At 35.7% G+C, this 21,788-nt stretch overlaps 1 protein-coding gene across 1 annotated transcript in view; it reads left to right on the top strand.

The window, feature by feature from the left end:
* Positions 1-17,450, top strand: part of HGF (hepatocyte growth factor) — a 48,112-nt gene extending 30,662 nt beyond the window's left edge. Inside the window, exons 9-19 of the mRNA XM_053978327.1 lie at positions 887-1,061; positions 2,522-2,649; positions 4,037-4,139; positions 6,107-6,246; positions 8,275-8,313; positions 8,784-8,880; positions 11,602-11,676; positions 12,272-12,418; positions 13,103-13,209; positions 15,069-15,214; positions 17,280-17,450. Coding sequence (XP_053834302.1) covers positions 887-1,061; positions 2,522-2,649; positions 4,037-4,139; positions 6,107-6,246; positions 8,275-8,313; positions 8,784-8,880; positions 11,602-11,676; positions 12,272-12,418; positions 13,103-13,209; positions 15,069-15,214; positions 17,280-17,450 — 1,328 coding nt within the window. The remainder of the gene's footprint in view (positions 1-886; positions 1,062-2,521; positions 2,650-4,036; positions 4,140-6,106; positions 6,247-8,274; positions 8,314-8,783; positions 8,881-11,601; positions 11,677-12,271; positions 12,419-13,102; positions 13,210-15,068; positions 15,215-17,279) is intronic.
* The last annotated feature ends 4,338 nt before the right edge of the window (positions 17,451-21,788 follow it).

The raw sequence follows: 21,788 nt of genomic DNA, 5'->3' as shown, positions 1-21,788 counted from the left end.
ATGTAGTTTTGTACTACTTTGTATATATCTGATGCAATATCTGTGCCATTAATTTGCAATTATGAAAATTGCATAAGAAATAAAAAGCGACTTTTAAGTTATGTGAATGAGTCATTTCAAAACCACTGTTTTCTGAATTTAGTTCAAGACAGCCCACACCAGGATGAGTGCAGAGTATATCAACATCTGTAAGAGATCTTGAGTCTGATGAATTTGTTAGTCTTTAAAACATTTTTCACTCTGTAGAGAATACTGATCTTTGATTTCAAAAGCTGGGCTTTTTTTTTCACCCTTTTAACCATATGAGGCATAAAAAAAACCAAAAAACAAAACAAATTTCTAGGAGAATTTAGCACATTAACTTATAATAGGATTTATTTTTAAATTATTATTTTTATCTGCATCTTTTTTTCCTGTGACCTGATATTCTGGGAATTCTTTAGAGAAACCCAATTGTGTTTTAAACCTACAAATATGTGTTACCGTGTTTAACAGTGTGTGTGTGGGTGGCCAGTTAGTTTTTTAAAACTGAAGGAATGATATTTGCTGAACTTGAAAAAGTAACCAGGAATATCTTCTAATCTCCAATGGTACAGCATAGGCCAGGTGTCTCATGCAAGAAAATATTGCAGACTCTTTGCATGCAAGCAGATAAACTAGCATAAAGTCTGGCACTTATTTTGTTTTTTGATTTTTGGTGGATGTTGTAAATGTGAAGAGGAGAAAATTATTCTATAATCGCATTGTCAATTTCACCAATAAAACTGCAATTACCATGATTTGAACATCATGTAATCCATGACTCTATCAGTAAGGTGGAGTTCAAACCAGGCATCCTGAGCCATTCTTAAGAGAATGAAAGAGCCCTTCTTGTCTGGGTCTGCAGAGAAAACCGTCGTGAACAGCACAGAGGCGACAGCCGAGACCACAACGTGCGTTCGGGGACAGGGTGAGGGTTACCGTGGCACCGTCAGCACCATATGGAGTGGAATCCAGTGCCAGAGGTGGGACTCCCAGTTCCCTCACCAGCACAACATCACTCCTGAGAACTTCAAATGCAAGTGAGTCAAGGCATGTGGGTATTATTTCTGCAGTGGGAAAAGAGCTGAGTTTTAAAATGTTTAAGAATTCGTGCCACTGGAGCAGATCATAGGAGTCTGTCCCTGCCCCGTGTTCTGATGCAGCCACTCTACCTGCTGAGCCTCAAAATCATTTTAGCCTGGGAAAATCAGTCTTTCAGATCTCACAGCAATAGTTCTAGATGAACTTGTGTGAAACCCTAAGGATTTTCGTGAACTTCTCCTTTAAGCATGTATTCACCAATATGATTGTGAAGAGTCTGAATGTGTTCCAGGCTGGGCCCTGAATCCCAACAGTGCTGATACATTACCACTGGATTTTTTTCATGGAACTAAAAACTTCTTTGGAGCTTGATTGCTGACTTTAATTTAATATGCTCTAAATATTACTTGAATATAATCTTCTTTGTAATATTTAACACATATAATATTTGAAAACATTTCTTTAATTTTTCATATTTAAAATCCTTTTTCTGTTTCATTACTATATATAGATGCCTCAATAGGAGTGCTTATACTTGAGTGACCACTGGTCATCAAACCTTTCTATGGTTCATAAGCTTCTAACACATGAATAATCTGCTAATTTTAGGCAGTTACCTTTGTAATGTTCATTCAGTCCTTTTTAAACTAAGCCTAGAGGTAACCTTGCTGACCAGATTTGCATTAAATCTAGTCACAGCCCAGTTTGCATTAAATATCATTATTGATGGGTAAATATCAGTAAGAACTACAGTATTAGGCCCATTCTTTCCATAGTCTGTTATCAGTAAGTGCTGCAGATGTAAAAAATACAGTGAAATATGGAGATGCACAGAACATGGCAACAATTGTCAGGAGACAGGGAAATAAAACTTACATTTAAGAGGTTTGAATATTTCATGCAAGCTGTAAAAGACATTTAAAGATGTTCCCTTGTGACTAACTTTTACTTTAAAGGTAACAGCTGTATAGAATTTTGACATACACTTTTTTTTTTATTTTCCACAATTCAGCTTTTTAAATAAGTTACTGATAGTCTAAAACACTCTGTTTCTCCAAACTCAGCAGAACCATTCAAAGTACAGGGAGTTTTAAGCACTTTGGTAATGTTTGTATTTAAAAGCACTTCTAATATATTGCAGGTGTATCCAATGTCAGTTGCATGCAAATTTTGAAGGGGGATCCTGAATGAAAATATTGTTAATCTTCAAATGAAATCTTATATCCCATCAAAACCTATATCTGCTAAAAATGAATCTCCACAAACATATTCCTATTACAATTATTATTTTTTTTCTGTACACTGCACTTTTACTCCTCATCTCCTTGCACTTGACACTGATCAGTAACACAGAGACCTGAATGAGCCTGTATTTCTGTTAATCCATGACAAAAAACAATGGACCACATTGGTGGGTTTAGGTTATCCCTGCTGCGATCTAACATATTTATTTTTACAGGGATTTGAGGGAGAACTACTGCCGAAATCCAGATGGATCTGAATCACCCTGGTGCTTTACCACTGACCCAAACATCCGTATTGGTTATTGCTCCCAGATTCCTAAGTGTGATGTATCAAATGAACAAGGTAACAGAGGAAAGGGTGATAACATGATTTTAAGTGAATGCCATACTGTTCCAAATATCAAGTAGACAGCCTTGAAAACTGGAGAAGTTGTGTCTGTATTACACCTGTGTAATTCTGCTTTGGCTTTATTGGCATGCTTGGGGTTCCTTGTGGTGTAAATGAGATCCCTTTCTCATTTTAATTTGTAATTCCAGCAGGGAAAGCTGCAGCAAAGATTTTATTGGACATGATTTTTAGACAAGGCCTGTCTATGTATCTGCTCTACTGTTGTCACCTTTCGTAGTTTGAAAGGCCTTTTTCCACACCTGAGATGATTTCCTTGGTTCACAATCTTTTAATAATTGCATATCAGGCTACCAAAAGCAATTTTATTTTCTTGCAAATACCTGGTCTAGAAGGGATTGATCCTCGAGTTCTTACCTACCTCTGCCTGTGAGGTTCATTCTGAGTCTCCATGCAAATGTTTTTCCTGTGAGGTTTTGGTATTACTGTAAGGAGTAATGTTGCATCCTGAATGGATGTCAATCACAGCATAAACTGAGGCTAAGACCTCAGACCTATAACCCTACATCAGGCTGCATTAATGTCTCCATCTTTAATTTTTAGCCAATGTTACTGTAAATTTTAAAAAGTTGCAGTTGCAAGACTTATGTCAGAGAAAGGATTAAACTTTTGCATTCATTCTGTGTTTCTTGTAAAGTATCAATTATCAAAAAGTAAAAATACTGATGAATATGAAATTAAGAGCTTTATGCAAAATGTCTTTATAGTACTGATAATTTTAAACAATTCTCTTGAAAAGTCTCAAAAAGGCTTGTGATAAAAGCTTATGAATTAAACATGACTTCTGCTGGAGCGAACAGGCAAGTTTTTGAATTACATTAAAATTAAAGTCATGATGATTTTTTGATTTTGCTGAAGTACTTAAGTCTAGAATTATATACTGTTGCCAATATCTGAAAATGACACAAAGCTAAACCGAATGCTTATTTTTTTGTGGAGGGAGGAATAGGGGACCATTTATTCTTGGTTTTGTATAAACTAGCTTCTGACAATTTTTAGGATATTCTGTGTGACCCTTCTAAATTAATCATAAACCAACTATTTATGAAAGAAATTTTCCAAGTCCATGTAAGTAAGACAAAATTTAAAATACTGCTGTGTTGGGAATGAAGGTCTCAAACAGGAGCTTATATATGTAAATTTGAAAACTATTTTCCATTTTTCTTCTGATCTGATTTATGCAATTGACTGATTAATAGTGTATAGCATTTGCTTAAAAGAACACTTGTCTTTAATGATTTGGATTATTGATGGACAGGAAGAGGTTTCTTCTTAATGTTGCACAATCACCCTCCATTTTTTTGTCTCATCATTCTTTCTTCAGATTGTTATCGAGGCAATGGCAAGAGTTACATGGGGAATCTATCCAAGACAAGATTTGGGCTAACTTGCTCCACATGGGACAAAAATATTGAAGACTTACGTAGGTGTGTGCATATAAACAAAAAGAGATGGTTCAGTGAGTCCTGAATAAATACTGCCTCCAGATGGCAACTCTTTTTTATCTGCATTGATTCTAAAGTAGCCCCTTATGCTCTGGAGCTTTTAATATCTTTGTTTTCCTAACCTTTTTGTTTCTTTGGGTTTTTTTGGGTTTTTTTTTGTTTGTTTTTTTTTTTTTGTGTGTGTTTAAATATATTTCACAACATGACTTTTTTCAGGCTAACCAGTAATTGCAGGCTTTGGGATGTTTCTTAGTGTTTAATATACTGGCCTATTTTACCCCATCCTTGTCCTTGAACGTTTGGTAAAATGAGAGTATATCAGAAATGAGAGGAAATGGTTGTCTCATCAGCCCCATTTCATAGCTCATTCTGCTTCATGGAGGAGACTGGACTTGAAACCACCTAATGTCCCTCGCAGCTTGCAATTGACTCTTTAGTCTATGATCTAGTGACACTGATGACAAATGCCAATAAAAGGACCTGCAATTTTTGTTGTTTATCATTACTTTGGCTTCATATTCAAGTAGTAGAAATGGCAAATTAATTTATTTGTTGAAGTAAAATGAATTATATTGTAATTTTTACAGGGATTTGAGGGAGAACTATTGCCGAAATCCAGATGGATCTGAATCACCCTGGTGCTACTATATATAGCACATATATATATATATATATATATATATATATGTGCTATATATAGCACGTAAGGGACTATATATAGCACATAAAGACTATATATCACATAAGGGATTCATAAAATGTTTTGCTGTGTATGAGATATCACACACACTAGTAGCCATGATGAAAATAGTTTCTCCTTCATTTTCCTTCAGTTTTTAAAGCTGATGCAAATGTGTCAATATTACCTTTGGTACTTGTTGTAGAGTGACAGTGCTGAACATATAAGCCATTGTCCTTTGGAGGGACTGTGTAGGTTAGGAAGTCAGCCTTTGGGGAAGCTGTGTTGCAAAAGGTAGACTTCAGTGGCCCTGTCTGGTATCATCAGCTGGACTACATGTGTTTCTTCCCACAGATGGTGAGAGAGAGGATACATATTCCAGTATGCTGCCCATGGAAGGGAAGCAGAGGTTTAAGCTCATGCTGTCTGAGAAGCATGATAAGTCTTAGTTTGCTGTGGCTAAGGCAGTATAAACCTACTGGATGCTTGATGCAATTGCATTCATCTAATAGAGCATAGATCAGCCCACACATTTTCCATCTGGAAACTTCTTTGGGGAGTTATCTGTCTCAATCCAATATTTTTTCTCATTAAGGGTGTTCTACAGGCAGCATGAGTGGTTGGTTATGGACTGAAGGAGCACTACAGCTGTAAATAAAGAAGCTTGTATCCTTGTCTGTGACAAGCCAAAAATAAACTTCTTCCTAAGCTTCCGATTTTGGCCTCAAAATTTCATCTGCTTCATGTAGGCTTGCAACTTAGGTGACCTATCATTGCAGTTTGTCTGAGCCATTCATCTTTCTCCTTGCCTGCTGCTCACCCTTGCTAACTTTCTTAGTTTGCCTTTCTTTTTGCCTTTGATTCAACTTTGTAGATTCAATGCTCCCTTGTGCTGTTAACCTGCAGGAGAAGGAACCTGTGCTCCACAAAGGGGTCTGTGGGTTTTCTGCTGGCATTGTAGACACTCTTCTAATCAGTATAATGATCCCTCCTGAGGCTATCTAGAGATTTTAGATTGAGTGGGAGATCTAGAAGCCTCCCAGCTGTCCAGAGGACACAGTGCTTAAAATACCAACCAGAGGAAAGTTGGACCCAGATCCAGAAAATATTTGTGTCTCATCTTCCCTTTGATTTTAACCAGCCCTAAACCCTGACCTGTAGGGTTCTCAATCAGCTAATAATGCAATGTGGAGCAAAGCAACATTTAACCTTTGAAAATTTGGGCTATAGTATAAAGCTTTTCAACACTCTGAATTTTTTTTCCCTGTAGGCATATACAAATATTCAGAGAACCAGATGTTAGTAAACTGAAGAAAAACTATTGCCGCAATCCAGATGATGATTTTCATGGTCCCTGGTGTTACACAGATGATCCTCTTGTGCCCTGGGATTACTGCCCTATTTCTCGATGTGAGTACCTGGCACACCACTGGCATTGTCAGCTGTGCAGTCCCAGTGAAGCCACGGTGTCACATGCCTGTGCACACCTTCCTATTGTCACTTGTGGCTGCAGAAAATGTGTGATTCTATCAAAAATCAATTGTGCGTGACTGAGAAGGAGCAGACAGAAGCTGCTTGTGCAATATATGAACAAGGGGTTCTTTTCCTTGACCAGCTTGGAGATTTCAAGACTTATTTATGCAGCAGGAGCACAAAGGGGCTATTACAGATGGTCAAACATTTTCCAACAGATCTAGCTATTGAATGAGGGCTGGACGGAGACAAAGAATTGTCTAGCGGTCGGAATGCTGGCTGTGGCCTCAAGAAACCCAGGCAGAGTTATCTTCTGGGCTACAGGCTTCAGAGACTCTTTGTGTGATCTGTCTTTGTAATGTTAGGATAACTCACTATATATATGCTGAAGTGTATATGTGCTACAGAGATTAGATTCTGCTTTCGGATGTTTATGGGATGATTTAACTCCTGGCAAGAATTAAGAAAATCATGCCTCCAAAGTTGAATGTTTAAATCTAAATAGCTTAAATAAACAGAATTAAGAATCCTAGGGAATTCAGCAATAAACTGATGACAAGTAGAAAAAGATAGTTTTATGCTGAAAAATGTGCAATTCACATTTATGTTCAAAATCTTTCTCTTTAATTCTTATTTCTAAGTTACTCTTCTGTATGTCCTGGGAGAACACTTAAATGGTAAATCAGGCTTTTGAATGCATGTCTGTGATCTCTAGAGGTTAAGGATAATGTTACACTCATTCCTAGCGGCAATCTACAGCATTTCCTCATAGCCTGAACTCCAGCATCTCTAAAAAGTGGTATTTGAAGTCTCAGGTGATATTTTGGAATCTATGTGAAGAGTAAACAAAACTGTGCAAAAGGTTATTTGTGTCAATATAAATGAAGAATAGCTGAAGAAATATGCTTTTTGTTCGCTTATTCTGAGTTCATTATTTGGATCTGTGAATTCTTAAAGATGTATTCCCAGTAAACATTTGTAAGGTATCCAGAACTGGTGACTAGTACATTTCTGCAATCAAACACCAGAGTGGGAATATGCCCAGTTTTACAATTGTAACTCATATGGACTAGTATTGCAATACTGTATAAATATATATGCACATTCATACAGTTATACATAGAAACACATGTATGTATGCACACAAATAAATACATATATACACATACAAATATGCATGTTTGTATACATGCACATAGATTTTTTTTTTATGGATATAACTGTATCTATATATATGATTATACCTCTGTGTGTGTGTGTGTGTCTGTATCTATATATACACACATATTTTCTTAATGATGGAAATCTAGTTGGATGAGACTGTTTAAATTTTCCTTGTGCAAGTTTTCAGCAGCTACCCCTGTACCTCTAGCTAATAATGCTGGGTCACTCTGTATGTGTCACTGAAGGTAAACATTTAGAAACAAGTTAAGTAAACTTGTTGTAACTATTTTTTTAAATGGACTAGATGGAAGTACTGAACTCGATTTTGGTAATCATGTTTTGATAAGAATAAGTTTTTGCTGATAGGAACCTAAAATGTCTTTCAAAGTTTCTTTAAGGAATTGAGAATTTCTTTCAGTCTTCTTTGGATTTAATCACATGACTTCTATAGTTCCTGAAAGCTTATATAAAAGTGATAACTTAATTTTTCAGTATTTGCTTGTTTGAATGAAACATGTAAATTGAACATGATAGGCAGCCTGATGTCTTCAGGATTCAGACAAGAAGAAAAATGTTTGACATCCCTGCTCCAACATGTTTCTTTCTTATTTCATTCTATTGACATTCTGCCCCCTTGTTAAGCCTTACTGAATACTGCTTTTGCAGTGTACTGAAGAAATCATTGAAGTTTAAAACTTTGTGAACCATTGAAGTTAACAATATGTCATTTGCTGTTGAAATTTATTCCATGTTTAAATGAATTTTAATTTTGTATTATGGCTATCTTGTGTGTCTGTCTAGGTGAAGGTGATACAACTCCTATTACAACCAGCTTGGATGGTAAGTTTGTGTATGGACTGTGCAGTGCATGACTATCCTCTAAATCCAGAAATTTCTTTCCAATTGGGAAACAAAATAAAGATTAGTAAAGTTATAAAATCCCACCATACAGACTGGGCAAAATTAATTTTATAAGAGAAGAATGGGGAATATCTTTGTTATATTCCTTTATCTATTCTCACTGTCATGTTTTGCTAGTGGTGAGATTTGGTAATGAGCTTCAATGTTTGCTTTTTAACTATGTAAATCTCAAAAGCCAATTTAAATTTATGTATTTTATATTCCCTATGGATATTTAAATAGACCTACTCAGCTTCACTGAAGTAGTTTTGATGGCCTAGAAATATATTTCATTAGCACAGGAAAGTTAATACATAATAAATATTGACCTTCTTGTGGTCCTTATGTGCAACTGTGCAGGTTTCCTACCATTGCTTTTAGTAAAATGTGATCTCTGGACCTGCTTTCAGATACTGCCATTCCTTGTGCCTCAACAAAACATTTGAGAGTTGTAAATGGAATCCCAACACAAACTAACGAAGGATGGGTGGTTAGTTTGACGTACAGGTAATTATCACTTTGATTAGAAGGGCAATACAGCTACTAGGATATTTGTTTTAGAATTGTAGAAAATGTTGAGCTAATAGCAATAAAAGAATATTTCTACATTGCAGTTAAGTTCTGTAAAAGCAGAGAATCAGCATTCCTCTAATGTCAGGCGATGCCTTAGTATTCACTCTGCTAGTGAAATACTTTATATGTTCATTATAGCTAACTTATACACATGAACCTGCAAAGCATTCATAGTGTTCTGCTCTTCCAGTTAGCTACTGCAGACCTTTTCATAACATTGGCTTCACATTCAGCATTAAACTATTTATTTTAGAGACTGTTGGAAAAAAATTGAATTTCAGATCAATATTTTCACTTTGATGGCAGATCATTTAGTTGTGAAGTGTAGGATTCAGTATTTATACCTGTGTCAAATTAAGCTTTCTCCTATGTCATTACATACAATTAAAATTTATTTGGTATTAAAAAAAAAATAATTATGAGCTATAAGGAAATCCTTTTAATTCTGTAAAACAAGACCCTGACAAGTACAACTTGTGTATAACACATGTATTATATTATGGCAGATCATTGCTGCTGTGTAAAAGCCAGAACACAGAATGGCTGTTTCCTATGCTTTTTACTCTGGTTCATAACTCATCAGCTGGAAGTGTGAATCATTAATTTATAACAGGATATATCTCATGCATCAGCCCTGGTTCTTTTCTCAAGAAAAAAAAAAGTTTAAAAAAACATCTTTTGTCTGCTGGGCCAGACTAAAGGGAAGATCAATTCTATTAGCTTATGATTCATCATCTAATTTAAAACTATGTTCTAAAAGAGGTATTAAATGAAAAATGGAAGTAAAGGAAAAGATAAAAAAATACATTCTCTAGATCTCTTCATTGCTAGAGAAGTTAGTGCAGGGGGGCGGGTTCTTCCCATCCCTATAACCTTTGCATCATATGAGGTCCATCAGATCTCGACCTTTTTGGGAGTGCATCGGATGGTTCAGAAAGACATTCCTAGAGGAAGATCACTATATTCCTAGACTAAGTAACAAATAGGCGGGCTAAACCACTCCCTGGAAAGGTTAATCTTTGCACTGTTTTAAAAGTAGCCTTGATATTTGATGAACTTTTAGGCAGGTAAGGTAAATACATCTGGGTATCTAAAATTGAAATTGCTATTGTTAGGATAGTTGAACCTGGATTTTCTGCTACGTAATAATATTCCATGAAACATGAGTGCTTAAATGATAGCAGATCCTTTTATGAATAAGGGATTCCTGGAATACTCCAGCAGCAAAATATATTTTGAAGTATTACATGCGGGCATAAAAATGTAGTTTTATTTTGTATTGTTACCAAGGAAGCAAATAGAATATTGTCTGAAACAAAATCTTAATGACAACTGATCTTTCTGCAAGAAAGCCTAACCATACACTCAAAAATGGAATTGCTGTGTCTGAATGGTGAAGGCCCAGTGAAACTTAGAAACTATTCATATTTGGTAACTAAAGCCCAACTTTAAATCTTAAATTGATCAATGAAATTTTCTTGTATATCCAATTCAGATTCTGTAATTAAATGCATTTAAGTGCATTTAAATGGATTTCATCTGCTTTGTGGAACCAGCTCTAAATTTGCCCCATATATAAGTGAAGAATTGACCTTTCTATGTATATTAATGAATCTTCTAAAACAGATGATGAAATTCTGTATAAAACAATAAGTGATGCAAACTTAACATGGAGGAACATAGCTATTCTCCCAACTGTGATATTTTTATAATAAAAAAGCTAGAACCTATATTTTAGAAGACTCCAGCCTTTTGGACCAGATATTTTGCTCCTCAATCAAAATATGATTAAAAAAAAAAAAAAGTCAAAGCTCTGTGTTATCCTGCTGTCTGTGAACTCCATATATAGTCTGGTATACATCCAGTAGTTCTTTGCAAAGCTCTGAACATTTGTGTGATTTGAATTTATAAATTGTGAGATTTTAAGCTTTTCCCAAATTGCTGACAATTCTGATTCACTTTCCAATGAGCTATAGAAAATAAATGTGATTTTGGAGTCACAAAGAAGGAAACTAATTAATCTACATTCCACAGTAATTTTTTTTTAAAGAACTGTCATGCTTAATTGCTTTAATTTTACTTGATATATTATGCTTCAGGTTTTCTATAATCACATGTAGGATGTCATACACTGCAGATTGTTTCCAACTGAAGTATGTGGGGACACAAATCTCTTAGGACTTGTAATCAAATAGGAACTCTCCACCTTGAGGTCAATGCTTTGAATAATACTTACATGAATAATGACCAAATGTTGTTTACATCTGGTGGCAGTCTGGGGACTTGCTTGAAAGTTTCAATCCAGTTCCTGTTACAAAGAATTGGCCCTTTTTTTTTTTTTTTTTAATTTTAAATTAGGTGTCTTATTACAAATTCAGCTTTGAAACCACTAAATGAACAGAGTAACTGAATTTGTCTTTCTTTCTGTTTTTTTTGCACATTGGAGTAAAGCTCTGCAAAGTCATGTTACTCTAAGTGTTGAAACTGTAGAGCAAAGGGACAGAGACAAGTTTTTGCATATTGTCAGTCTGCCACTTTTCACCAGCAAATGTGTGGGGAGCAAAACACTCTTTAAACTTTTTAACTATGTAGAAACTAATATTAGTGGTTTTGGAGATTTTTAAAATCTTTTTTCCTTTTCTTTTTTTCCTCCAGGAATAAGCATATCTGTGGTGGTACTTTGATAAAAGAAGAGTGGGTTCTTACAGCAAGGCAGTGTTTCCCTTCTCGGTACAGTAGTCTGGAACTTTGCAATATTAAAATCCATCTATTTTCGGGAACTTATCAGCACAATGCTTTTTCAACTTGAATGCAGCAGTTTTTCCTCCTGTTTGGCTTTAACACTGCTTTTCTGATATAAAAGGCCTGTGGGACCTTGCTATTTTCTGTTATTATTGCTGTAAATCTAAATAGCCCTGGCTATTTTACATAGAAGCATAAATAGATTTTCCAAGTGTCATAGTTAGACAATTGCCTCTTTATGAGAATAATCTCGTGCTTCTGATTAACTGGACAAAATAAAAGAGAAAACTTGGGTAAATCTAGAAAAGTTCAAAGGTTCATACTGTCCAAGGATTTAAATGTTTGGATACTGTTATGAAGAATCAAATAGATTTTAGTAATGGTTAAAGATAAAATTATGTAATGGCTTCAGGCCAAAACCTTACATCCAAGCATGTTGATTTTGGAATAGCAGTTGGCAGCATGAAGCCATTTCTGCTAAGGAGCATTAGTTAAGATCTTCCAGCATAATCATATCAAGCAGAGTTTTTTAGTTATTTTATTATACAATCAGCAAAATTATAACCAACTTTGCCTCATTTAGGTACAAAGATTTGAAAGACTACAAAGCCTGGCTTGGAGTCCATAATATCAAAGGAAAGGGAGAGGAGAAGCGCAAACAAGTCCGGAACATCTCCCAGTTGGTATATGGCCCCACAGGGTCAGATTTGGTCTTACTGAAACTTAGCAGGTTAGTAGGTGTTACTGTGAATTCCAGCACTTTCATCTGCTGGATGAGATTCTTCCTAAATGAGATTTGCAAGTTCATTGCTCTAGTATTTCCAGTACTACAGATGCTGTCTCCATGGGGTAAACTTCCAACTGAAAGAAATTTTACTTGATATATGCAGAAATGCAGGTCCATCAATGTTACTCAGAAAACAGATGTTACTGCTGTGAAATCATACCTACATTATTCTTCCTGTTAACCCTGTTTAAGTTTGTTAGGAGATTTAAAGAAAACTCACTGAGTACCCACATGGACTAGTATATGGTTTTAATTTGTAGAATAAGCACCAGATTGTAGCTGAGATCCTTGTGTATATACAAGCTTTCAAAATTTCTGTGTATGAACAAACGTATATATCCAAATGAAATGCCATCACTACTTACTTTTAAGATTAAAACTCAAGTTAAATAGCATAAAAGTGGTGACAGCATTTCAAGGATTTTTTGACAGTTGGCAGCTGTAGTACAAAAAATAGGTAGAAGAATCCATCACATTCTTCAGAAAGAGAAAATGAAAGGAAAAGAATTGGCACAGTTTTAAATTACTGTGGTCTATAATAGACTTAATGTAAGTTAAAACACAGTTGAGAAGGTTAAGTAAAATCCATTATATATATATATATAATATATATTTTCTTCTTTTCAGACCTGCTATATTGACAAATTTTGTAGAAATAATCCGATTGCCCATTTCTGGATGTACCATTCCAGAGAAGACCAGCTGCAGTGTTTATGGATGGGGATACACTGGATGTAAGAAACTATTTTTAAAAACTAAATGAATACGTTGACAACTTACTTCCTCTTGTCATTATAGGTGAGGCTGCGGGTATGGCCTGATGCCACGGTTGTCCAACACTTCTTATTAAAAAATAGAGTTGTTTTCTTTTTCTAATTTTGTAAATCTCTGAGCCTTTTATCCAACTTAATTTAATATGAAATATTTTCCACTCTCCGTTTTTGTTGTTGTTTCAGGGACAGGCAAAATGATTCAAATATTTCAAGAAGTGAATTAGAGAAAAATACCAATTTGCATGTTAAAAAAAATAGCAAAATTGTTCTGCAGAATGTTAACAGTGCTTTTTGACAAATCTTTGTTCATCTACTTGAGCAGTCTCTTTCTGTTATCCAAAGCAGGACCCTGTGGGAAAACTAATACAGAAACATGTAATCAAAGACTTTATTAGCACACACAATAACAGTGAACTAGGGATGCACAGACAAACCTAAGTCTGGCATTTCCTAACTTTTGAGTTCTTCACTTTGCAACCTTTCTAATGTTTATTAAACACAGTTTTGTGTGAAGAAAATACAAATATGTGGGAGAACAGACATTTATTTAGTCTAGTAAATGCTATATCTGGCTAATTATGTGTTGATAAAAAGTTAATAGCTGCCAGTTGACAATAATTACTCCAATATTTACTGTGTTTAAATGTTGTTTTGCCACAGACCCTGAGTAAGCAGCAGCAATATACTCACACTGTCCTGGAAGCAGAGCAGAAGCTAGGCTAGAATTCTGAGGCTGTCTTCCTCATAGCCACTACTCTGCCATTTCTTTGTGGGTGGCAATTAATCTGTACCAGCCCTCTCCCAAATGACTGCCTTTGATGTTCCCAGCATGTCCATATTAGCCATCCTCTGGGGGCATCGGCTGTCTGGGGGACAGGGACATCAGGCTGGAGCACAGCACAGCATCACAGGAAAGCTTAGTTTAAGAGAACTGATAAGGAATTTGCAATGTTGTGGAGTTATGTAATACAGTAAATACATAACATCTGTCATCCAAGGACTTTGTACTATATTTTTTGCACTACTTTATATAATCCTCACAGAATCCCGGTCAGGGAAGGAAGAAGTGTTACATCCATTTTTTTAAAGAAAACAGGACAATAAGTCAGTGGAGGGCAAGCTTGGCATTTTCTTTTGATGGCTGTGCAGAGAATGGGCAGGTCCAGACCTATTATTTATCTTTGCAGCTTGTACAGGCTTGTCTTTCGACATGTAGAACAAGAGTAAGCTCCACAGGGCTCCTGCTTCCTGACCTTCACACTGATGAATGGAGATTGCACAAGGCTGTGGCTCTGCCCTTGCAGGCACAAAGTCATTCAGGGTAGCTGAGCCAGCACAGATTGAGAAAAACTCCACTCTGTATTTTTCAAGTCACACGTCCTTCCCTAGGCCATGGCAGGCACTGTTACACATTAACTCGTGTTTAAGGCAGGGAGTAGGATCCTCTCTCCACTGATGGAAGTGATGACATTTTCAGGCTCTTTTTCTGATTTCTTTGATGACTGGGCAATCTAGTGGTGAGCTGTAGAGTGAGTCCAGTTACATAGCCCTTTATTCTAGTACCAAAAAACTTATCCAGATATTCTCAGATAACTAACAGACATGAAAACCAAACAAATGTCTGGCAAATCCCATTTTCAGAAAATATATTAAATCCAAAATACAAAAAGCATGATAACAGTGGGGATAGACAAAAACATGAGTTTTAGAGAGAAAGTACAATAACTGAAATTACATGAATAAGTTTATGTAGACTGTATCTTGAAAGACTTTTTTTCCCCTAAAATTCAATAAAATTTTTATTTTCTTTTCAATTGTAGTAGTCAACTATGATGGCCTTCTCCAAGTAGCAAACCTGTTTATTTTGGGAAATGAGAAATGCAACCAATATCTCAAAGGGAAGATTACTGTGAATGAGTCTGAAATCTGTGCTGTGGCTGAAACCATAGGTGCTGGGCCTTGTGAGGTAAATATTGCATTTCATAATACATTTTTAGGACCCTGGCTATTTCTTTCCCAAAAAATAAGTTACTGGAGGTTTTTTATAATTATTCTCATTGTACTAAACTTTTTCATTGGAAAATGATTTGTGTTACAAGTCTTCTGTTTTATGTCAGAGTGCAGAAATTACTTTGATTTCACTGTGCTACCACACCATTGAAAGATTTACAGGAATCAAATACTAAAACACTTCACTAGACTAGACAAACTTGTGTTCTGTATACTAAGGACAAAGGTGGGCTCTGTGGTAGCAATAGCTGTGTGTTTTGATTGAGCAAATTTACCTCCATATATTTAGATGAGGTGTTACATGCAAAATACACAGCAGTCAGTACTCAACAGAGGTGATAAAGTTATGAAAGAAGGAGAAAGATCCAAAAACGTGCTGACGTTTTTTATGAGTCAGAAGGCTGGAGCATTTTGGTCTCCTGAGCCTGAGCAACATATTGATGAGGACAGAAGCACTACTTCAGTGATCATATAGTTTGGTACAGTTGTTTTGCTTAGCACTAGTTTTGATGATGGAGAAAAGACATCTGAGGAGAAAAGCTGTAAATAATTTATTACAGGAAGATATAATTTTTTTTTAATGGAAAATCTGACTGAGGATATCTAGAAGGAGGGAAGTCATGAACATTATTAAGTATTTATTATCTGAAATAGGATTGTTGATTTCCTAATACCAACATTAACCGTGTAGTAAAATTTTCCTTGCTCAAGGGTAGGGAAACCATGGGGAACAGAGGTCATCTTCATAAAGCTGAGGCCTCTTCCATTTGTTATTAATAATCTATGGGATCATTTTTTGTTGCAAAGTATTTTCTTCAAAATAAAGTGTTTAATTGTAATTGAGGTCTTAGACTTGTCAAGGCTTATAAATGAAACATCTGCATGGGAGTCTGTTGGGGATCCTGCACTTTGTTTTCCCCTTCAAGAAGAAATGGAATTAATTAATATTAGCAATCAGTCTTAATCTCTGAGCAGTTTCCTGTTCCCTAAGTTCTCCTTTGAAGCTACTTTCCTCAGCAGAGAACAGGCAGAGGAGCAAAATCAGATTGGCAGGTGAAACTCTACTCCTGAAAGTGTTTTATGGGCAGCTCTGATGGCTCTGACATAGTTCATTGTTCATTTGGGAACTAGTTTGCCGTCAGTCAAAAAAAATCCCAAACCAAATAAAGGTCAAGCATTGTTGTTTCTCTGGTGATCCAGAAAGAATGCAGTGCTAATTGTCAGCTTTCATTTTTTGAGACAATAACTCATGGTCTGATATGAGAATTTGCTGTCTAGTTTTGCAACAAGTTTGCAGGGTCCAGTCTACCTTTAACCTGGATAGAAACTGCAGCATCTATTTTCAAGTACCAGATCTGTGTGATTGTATCTATCCATTTCAGTGGATCATACTCCAAATTTTCACAGAATTCAAAAACTAGCATATAGGTGTCTCATTCATTCAGAATAACAAAAAATATCATTTTAACAAGTTATGTCTCAAAACAATGCTTAAAAAAAGTATTACCTTTTTGTTATGTTTGTTATTCCCCCTGCCTATTAGTACATACAGATTCTCATCCTAGGGCCTTGCAAGATGCTTGACTGAAAGAAAGATATTAACCTGACTTTGTCAGTAGTGTTTGATGAAAAGCCTGTCATCAAAACAAAGGTGTTTATCTGTCAACTCACATTCTGCTCATCTGGTTTATATTCACATAAAAAATAATAGGCTTGCAGGTAGCTGAAAGAGGTGAATGAAATCTGGTAGTTTGAAGTCATTAGAATGACATGTAAAGACGGATCACAGAGCTTAATTTGCACAGAAAGGAAGAAAAGGTCAGAGGCCAACTCTGACACTGTTTGTCAAAAGTATTGGTTATGAAAAAAAAGATATTGGAAGTTAGTTTATGTCCTATGGCAAGAACACCATTGCCTGGTGCATCCTGTCATCCTCAAAAGAAACCATTCGGTAGTAGACTGGTGGGAGCTATGTCTTGAAGCATTTTGAGAAGTGACACTCATGTTTATTTTTTTCCTAGCGAGATTATGGCGGTCCTTTGGTTTGTGAACAAAACAGGCTGAAGATAGTAACTGGTGTCATTGTTCCTGGCCGTGGATGTGCAGTTCGAAATCGTCCTGGGATTTTTGTTCGGGTCTCATATTATTCCCGGTGGATTCACAAGATTATGATGACCTACAGAAAACCCTGAAAAAGTCAACAACTCTCGTTGAAAGATTCTGGACAGCATGTAATTAATGTGTAATGTAAAGATCAACAATTTTTTAAGTACTTGATAGTCAAGTTTGTTGAGCTTCTTTTAATATTTATGGGTGTTTTTGGTGATTTTGTCTATCAGTGTTGTTTTATAAATGTTGAAGTGACTTACAGTATATGCAAGTATGGTGACATATCTCCTGAAGATACTTGAATGGATAAACAATTTTGCAAAGACATTACTGGATGATAAATGGTTTTGTAGAAATAGATCATATGACCTCCTTAATGCTGCTCTTCAGATTATCTTAGGAGAAACAAATTACAGTTCCACTTAACACATCTTATTCTTTCTATGAGCCATATATTTCTCTTCATATATAACAAAAGCCCTACTGAGAAATATATGCATCTGTCCAGGACAGCATTTATGATCATATTTCTCTTTCCCCCTTATAGGAGGTCAAAGATTTCAGTACTTTATTAAAAAATCATAGTTTTAGTAAGTAATCTTTTCATTATTGATAGACTTTGACAAGCCTGCCATAAGCAGAGTTCTCGTAGAAGTCACTACCACTTTCTTTTTCACAATGCTTACAGACTAGTTCTGCACTTGGTTCCTCTAAAAGATATCTCAAACCCCATTTTGGTTAGCAAACTATTGATCATTTCATATCATATATGGTCCTCTAAAAGATATGGTCCTCTAAAAGATATCTCAAACCCCATTTTGGTTAGCAAACTATTGATCATTTCTTTAAAATCTGACCCAGAAATAACTGTGGATTTGCAATGCTAAAGACAGCATCTCATACAGTTTGAAAAAGTAATCCTGATTAGCTATCGGAAGATTTTGGGTGTTAAAAGAAATTTAAATCAAATATGCCCAGATCTTTCTAAACAAGCAAGTACTAAAAGTTTGGTTGGTTCTAGTTATTTCATGAAACTGCATTTGCAGCAAGAAAAAGAACAGTTGAATCTAGCACCTGGCTGAGAGACCTAAGATTGGGAAAAGTAAGTTATATATTAATCATTTTTCAGAGACTTGAGAACTTTAATAAAACCTTAACTAGATTTGGACAAAATTCTATCTTTTGTATAATTCCTTTCAAGATAATAAAACAATTGCAGAGATTGATATGATCTTGTATTTAATATGGACAACATGACCAATAGTTTAGCTGCTTGTTTCCTGCCTATATATGGGACAATCATTTTCCTTTATGACGATAGGGAAAGGGAACACAAAATCATCATCTATGAAAAGTGCTTATTCTTCTGTCGCATTTAGTTTTATGTCTGGAAATTTTGTACAGATACGTTGTTATAGGTGGCACTGATTACCCTTTAATCAGTATTGGGTATTTCTGGAATAATTGATGAGACATATATCCAATTGTTAATTTTACTACTGTACATGTAATTGCATAAATAACGGCACTGTTGCTTCACTTGTGACTGTGTAAATTGTAAATGTTTCCAGTAGTGTTTGGTCTGTGTATCATATGTAACTGCACAGCCACGAGGCTGACACCGTGGTGTAGATATGCAAAAGGACATTTCATGCAGAAATGCAAGGTTGAATTCTGCCCTGTCAAAAAGCAACCACTTCAGGGGAGATGTCTTGGGAGACAGGCCTTATCTTGACTCACCGAATTTTCTTCAGCAGTGCACTTTGACTTCAGTAGGACTCAGTATGCTTACATCTGGTGAACTGGGATGAGTTTCAGGCCATGCTTAAGAGGCTTGGCTTGCTGAGATTTGTGTCACATATCCAGCGGATTCTACTGGCACATAGGAAGAAGTGTTTCAGCAAGCAGAGCTTCTGAAATTCCTCCTGATGTAAATAGTCTCTTTGGACAAGATGTGACTTCTCTGTACAGCAGATTCAAGGTTGTGGATGCTATGCAGACAGGTTGTCTCAATCTTTTCTGGCCACCTCTGAAGGCTTCATGCTCCCTTTAGCCTCTCTTACTTACCAGGCCTAATGAGGGCAGGATTTAGCCTATTGTATTTACACTTAATTATTGTCATGTAGGTGAAGAGTGTATTCATACTAAGTGCATACTGACCATATCTTATTGAAAGGATTACATTTTTAAGAAAGACTTTTAAAAACTCCAAGTGAGTTTTGTTCTCAGCCACAAGGAGAATGTGGATAAAATATACAATTCCATGTTCACTCTTTGTATTCTAAGAATTGTCATGTGCTCACTGTATTATATTTGCAGTCATTTTGTTATGTCTATCTAAAAAATTTGAATCCTAAAATATTTTAGTTATAAGCTTCTGCTGTGCAGAAGACTGTGATTTATATATATATATATATATATATATCACACACACACACACACACACACACACACACACACACATATATATATATGATAAAAATACTGTTTTTTCTTAGACAATGTGTAAGGATTTTTACCTGTTTGTTCTGGGCAGTGCCTCAGTAAAATAAATTGTGCAGAGTTGATGCTCCAGAATTTAACAAGTTTGTATGCACTTGCTTGCCAGGTACTTTTGCTCTCCCTATCTCAGAATGGAGGGCACCTGAGATCCTGAAGAGCAAGGGAAGAGAAGAATAATGATATGTGGTAATGAATCTGTACTGCATTTATTCCTGTGAATATTTCTTGTTGGTACCAATGGTACCGTACCAGGCAACTGTTATAACTACAGAACTCTCTTAAGAAAGGACACTCTGTAGATATTTTTTCACTGTTCTAATATTTTTTTCTCTCTGTTATAACAAGGGAACCTGATCTAGTGCCCATCTAAATGCTGAAAAGCCCCTTAATAACTTCAGTGGGATCTGAACTTTACTTCATAGTTGTGATTTTAATCAGATTAGAATAAAGGCTACAGAACTTAAATTCTTATCTAAGGACATTCTTAAACTCCATTGAATTTCATTCTCATTCTCCTTGCTGTAACTAATTCTCGATCTCTGAAAGGTGTAATTTTTGAATATAAAATCATGGAATTAAAACCTAAGAGATGATTTTGTGCAACTGAAGTTAGTTTAACTTAATTACTACTTTCTTTGGGCATTGGAACTGGCTAACATGTCTTCCTTTAATTAAAGAAAACATTTTTCCCTTAAAAAAAAAATTCCCCTATCTCTTTTTCTCTCATAAGTCTCATGACCCTCAGAAAAAATGTAGCTCTCATTGGGAATGTACTGGTCTAGATTTTTGCTGCTACTGCTGAAATCTTCTTCTCTAGTTTAAGATTAAAATTCTCTGAGGCATTCTGCAATCCCTTCCTGCAGGTAATGCCAATGTACTTGACAGAGCTACTCACTTGAGTTAGAGCTTTTCAGATGAGGGTCCAAATATATTTCTGGGGGTCAAAATCTACTCAGGCAAAATGCCCCTTGAATTCAGTGAATGAGATTGTCAAAAGAGCAAGGCTTAAGAGTTGTTCATTGATTTTCCACATGGATCCTTGTACACATTCTCAGCTCCAAAGCAACCTCAGCAGGAGTTGAGGTTTTGTTATCATCCTTCTGGAAAGCTGGTTGTAAACCAGTTGACCCCCATGGAGACTGTAGGAAGCCTATTGGGTTGGTTATTTAGCCTTGCCTCCTTACCATTTATTTTCTTCCTCCCTCATGTGCACTGGTATATTACTGTTTCTGTATGTTGGGGCTGCTGGCAGGAACTGACATGGCTTTTCACCCTAAAATTTTCAGTGTTCCTTTTTAAACATACACTTGGGCATTTATGTATGGCATTTTCTTGCATGGGATCTAACTTCAGGGAGCTGCCTGTGGAGTTTAGTGTATGATAAAAGTATTTTTTCTTATTTAAGTGGGAAAAAAAAATGCTCCCATTAAGTACAACTTGATGAATGCCTAATGAAAGGGGAACACTCTGGTTATATAACTTGTAATACAAATCTTCTGTAATTAACATGTTCATTAGTTAATAAAGTCAGTATTTTTGTAACCTTGTTTACTCTTATTATTCTTAATAAAGTATTTTATAAAAAACAACAACTTAATTAGCATTACATTTCTTATTGAAAGAACAAGGCCACAACCCCACTGCAAGTTTCCCAGTTCCAATTCCAGTGAGGGATTTTAGTGTGCAAAGTAAGGAGGACTGGTGCTGTAAAGATCCTCTTGTGTCCAATTGAGAATTGAAAATAAAATTAAAGAAAGAGTCAAATACATGGTGATCTTGTTGAGAGTTACCAAGACCTTTCTGAATTATTTCTGCACTGAGAATGGTCTAAGCATGTTACAGTGAGAGTATATTTGCAGTGGAAAGGATGTTCTCAAGCTAAAAATAAATATTTTCCTAGAGTTTTTAGTTCCTTGCAA

The sequence above is a fragment of the Vidua macroura genome, chromosome 5 (genome assembly GCF_024509145.1).
Source record: "Vidua macroura isolate BioBank_ID:100142 chromosome 5, ASM2450914v1, whole genome shotgun sequence".
Taxonomy (NCBI): Eukaryota; Metazoa; Chordata; class Aves; order Passeriformes; family Viduidae; genus Vidua; species Vidua macroura.
This window is presented reverse-complemented; position numbering and strand designations above follow the sequence as displayed.